This window comes from Vanellus vanellus, assembly GCF_965231255.1.
Source record: "Vanellus vanellus genome assembly, contig: HAP1_SCAFFOLD_532, whole genome shotgun sequence".
Lineage (NCBI taxonomy): Eukaryota > Metazoa > Chordata > Aves > Charadriiformes > Charadriidae > Vanellus > Vanellus vanellus.
Window position 1 is genome coordinate 78,818 of NW_028126715.1, and position 3,563 is coordinate 82,380.

Sequence of the window (3,563 nt, forward strand, 5' to 3'; positions counted from 1 at the left end):
GCCAGGGGGCGAGTACACACGAAGACTGCTCGGGCAGCTACTGATTCACTGAGTGGTGAGAGTGACGTGTATTGTCATTAGTAGCAGCCGTAGTAGTAGTAGTGTTGTTGGTGTTGTTGTTGTTTTCCTTTTCTGTTATCATTCTGTTAAACTATCTTTACTTCAATGCATAAGTTTGGAGGTTTTTGTTTAGTTTTTTTTTTTTTTTCTTTCGCTTTCCTCTCTTTCTCCCTCTTTTCCCTGCCCTTCTGGGGGAAGGAGGTGAACTGCACCAGCGGCTGCATGGCCCTAGCTGCTGGCTGGGGTTAAACCACAACACCTGTGCTGAGGACTCCAGAGCTGGACACAGCACTCCAGGTGGGGCCTCAAAAGAGAGGAGTAGAGGGGCAGAATCCCCTCCCTCGCCCTGCTGGCCACGCTTCTTTTGATGCAGCCCAGGACATGGTTGGCTTTCTGGGCTGTGAGCACACATTGCGTGCTCATGTCCAGCTGTTCATTCCCCAGTACCCCAAAGTCCTTCTCGTCAGGACTTCTCTCAACCCCTTCATCCACCAACCTGTATTGGTACTGGGGGTTGCCCTGACTCAGCTGCAGGACCCTGCACTTGGCCTTGTTGAACTTCATGAGGTTCCAACGGGCCCACTTCTCCATCTTATCCAGGTCCCTCTGCATGGTGTCCCATCCCTCACGCACGTCAACCGCACCACTCAGCTTGGTGACTCCATCTTGGGTGATTTCTCACTTTGTGGGGCTCCATTCAGTACCCACCCCAGGCATTCACTGCTCCTGGGGAGCATGGGGGATCTCCAGGCAGCTCCATTTCCCCCTTGAGAATAAAGTTGTCGGTCATGGCTTGTATGTGACAGCCTTGGCTATGTCACTCAGTGACCAGCCATTGCTTCCACTGTTATACATGATGACGAGTGAGTCACAATGTGACTGGGTGACTAAAAGGTCACAGTGTGACTGGGAGGTTTTTGCTCATGCTGCTGTGCGGAACCCAAAACAAAACCAGTCTTTTTGGGGATGCCATTACTCAAGCCTACTCCTGAGACCAGCTTTGGAAGAAAGCTGTTTTGTGCCTGTTATTTTGTGTTATGTTTGTGCATAGCACAAAGGAGATGTCATTTTGTTATAGAGATGCTGTGAGATTTTCAGTTCTGACCCAGTGTTAGGCACCGTTATAGAGGCACAATTTGAGAGATAGTGGGTTAATGCCCCTGTAGAAGTGGAAGGAAACCAAACATCCCAGCAGGAAGATGCAAATAAAAAAAAAATAATAAAAAAAGCGCCCATGAATATAATAATGAAGAGAACAAAGAAAGCTCAGGACTGGTGTAGAACATCCTTTGAGTCATCTGTGGAGAGATGGTAACTTTACTGATACTTCGAAGGTGAACATGAAATCACTTTCTGAATGGCATCTTTGAGCTCCTGGTTCCTCATGCTGTAGATGAGGGGGTTGACTGCTGGAGGCACCACCGAGTACAGAAATGACACCAACAGATCCAGAGATGGCAAGGAGATGGAGGGAGGCTTGAGGTTGGCAAACATACCGGTGCTGAGAAACAGGGAGACCACGGCCAGGTGAGGGAGGCACGTGGAAAAGGCTTTGTGCCTTCCCTGCTGTGAGGGTATCCTCAGCACCACCCTGAAGATCTGCACATAGGACAGCACAATGAAAACAAAACACCCAAAGGCTAAACAGGCACTAACTAGAAGGAGCCCAGCTTCCCTGAGGAAAGCATCTGAGCAGGAGAGCTTGAGGATGTGGGGGACTTCACAGAAGAACTGGTCCAGGGCATTGCCCTGGCAGAGGGGCAGTGAAAATGTATTGGCTGTATGCAGCACAGCATAGAGAAAAACACTGCCCCAGACAGCTGCTGCCATGCGGACACAAGCTCTGCTGCCCAGGAGGGTCCCGTAGTGCAAGGGTTGGCAGATGGCAACGTAGCGGTCATAGGCCATGACAACAAGAAGATAAAACTCTGCTGACATGAAAAAGAAAAAGAAAAAGACCTGTGCAGCACACCCCTGGTAGGAGATGGCCCTGGTGTCCCAGAGGGAATTGGCCATGGCTTTGGGGAGAGTGGTGGAGATGCAGCCCAGGTCTATGAAGGAGAGGTTGAGGAGGAAGAAATACATGGGTGTGTGGAGGCGGTGGTCGCAGGCAATGGTGGTGATGATGAGGCCGTTTCCCAGGAGGGCAGCCAGGTAGATGCCCAGGAAGAGCCAGAAGGTCAAGAGCTGCAGCTCCCGTGTGTCTGCGAATGCCAGGAGGAGGAAGTGGGTGATGGAGCTGCTGTTGGACATTTGCTTCCTCCGGGTATCTGTTAATATTAACTGTGGTTATCTGTTAAGGAGGAAAAGGCAGTACTGAGTCAGACCAGACTTCTCCCAGCAAAGTGTATTGCATGTCTCTTTGCAGCCCCACGTTCAGACTTTCTGTCCAGGAGCACCTCTCTGCAGCTCCCTCACTTGAGTTCTGGGTTTTGCTGGCTGAGGCTACCACTGGGAGCCGGGACTGCAATGGGCTCCCAAGAAGTCCTCCTTTCTGTGCAGCAAGAGGGAACTAGGACCGCAGGGTGATCTCCAATTAAATGTAATCGTGTTATATCAAAGAGCTTTTCAGCATTGTTGTCTGAAATTTGCCCAACTGCACAGACAGGCAGAGGGGATTTTGTTTTCTTTATTTTGTTCTGGTTGCACCTGCCACATTTCTGAGGGGTTTGGGATGGCTGAAATCCCTGACATTTCTAATGCACTCCAGGTGAAGACTTGTGGGTGCTGAGATGCAAAGGGATGATCCCTTAGTGCAGAGAGAGGAGACCTCTTCTGCCCATCAGCCCTCTTCTCCGCTGCCCTGTGCTGGCAGCTTGCAGCGGGAGGAGGATCCCTCTCGGGTGTACTCATCAAAAGATGCAGGACACTGCGGAGAGGAGAGGAATCCAGGTTCAAAGGGCAGATATACAGACTCATTGCCTTTTCTCATCTCTCCCCTCCCAGACTGGGACCTGGAGGGATCATTGCAGCTGCCCACGTACAGCTGCCCAGCAGCACTTCCATGGCCTGAGCACTGAGATGTCTTCTCCATGTGGATCTGAGGGAGCACAGAGAGAATATGGGAGAGCTGTGCCCTTCTGGAGAGCACCCTGCAGCCCCGCAGGACTGCCGGGGAAGTAGTTAATGTCCTGAAGTTGCCTGGAGGAGACCTGAGCGCATTGCTGCCATAGACATGACTGCAGAGCAGGACCCAAAGGGTCGGCATCTGAACGGGAGCCGAATCTGCCACCTGCAACCCCCACCCCCTGCACTGACTCAGTTTATCCAACGGTGATAACAAGGGCAGCTCAGGCAGGAGGGGACAGCAGTGAAGTGCCACAATGCTCTTGACAAGGGAGGAGGGACATGCAAAGCAGATGGCAATCCAGGGTTTGTCCTTTGCTGAGCTCTGGCTGTTGCAGGGACAATGCGTGCCCGAGCCCCCGTGGGCTGGAGGGCAGAGCTGTGCCCAGGCTGGGAACGGAGACCAGGCAGGAGCTGCCCAGGGGAAGGTGCCTGTG

At 52.1% G+C, this 3,563-nt stretch overlaps 1 protein-coding gene across 1 annotated transcript; it reads right to left on the reverse strand.

Moving 5' to 3' along the window:
* Positions 1-1,377: 1,377 nt before the first annotated feature.
* On the reverse strand, positions 1,378-2,313 carry LOC309685812 (olfactory receptor 14I1-like; the record flags this gene model as incomplete). The annotated part of the gene is made up of 1 exon (XM_082501524.1): positions 1,378-2,313. One exon carries the CDS (start codon positions 2,311-2,313, stop codon positions 1,378-1,380), a length of 936 nt encoding a protein of 311 aa, XP_082357650.1.
* Positions 2,314-3,563: the final 1,250 nt, after the last annotated feature.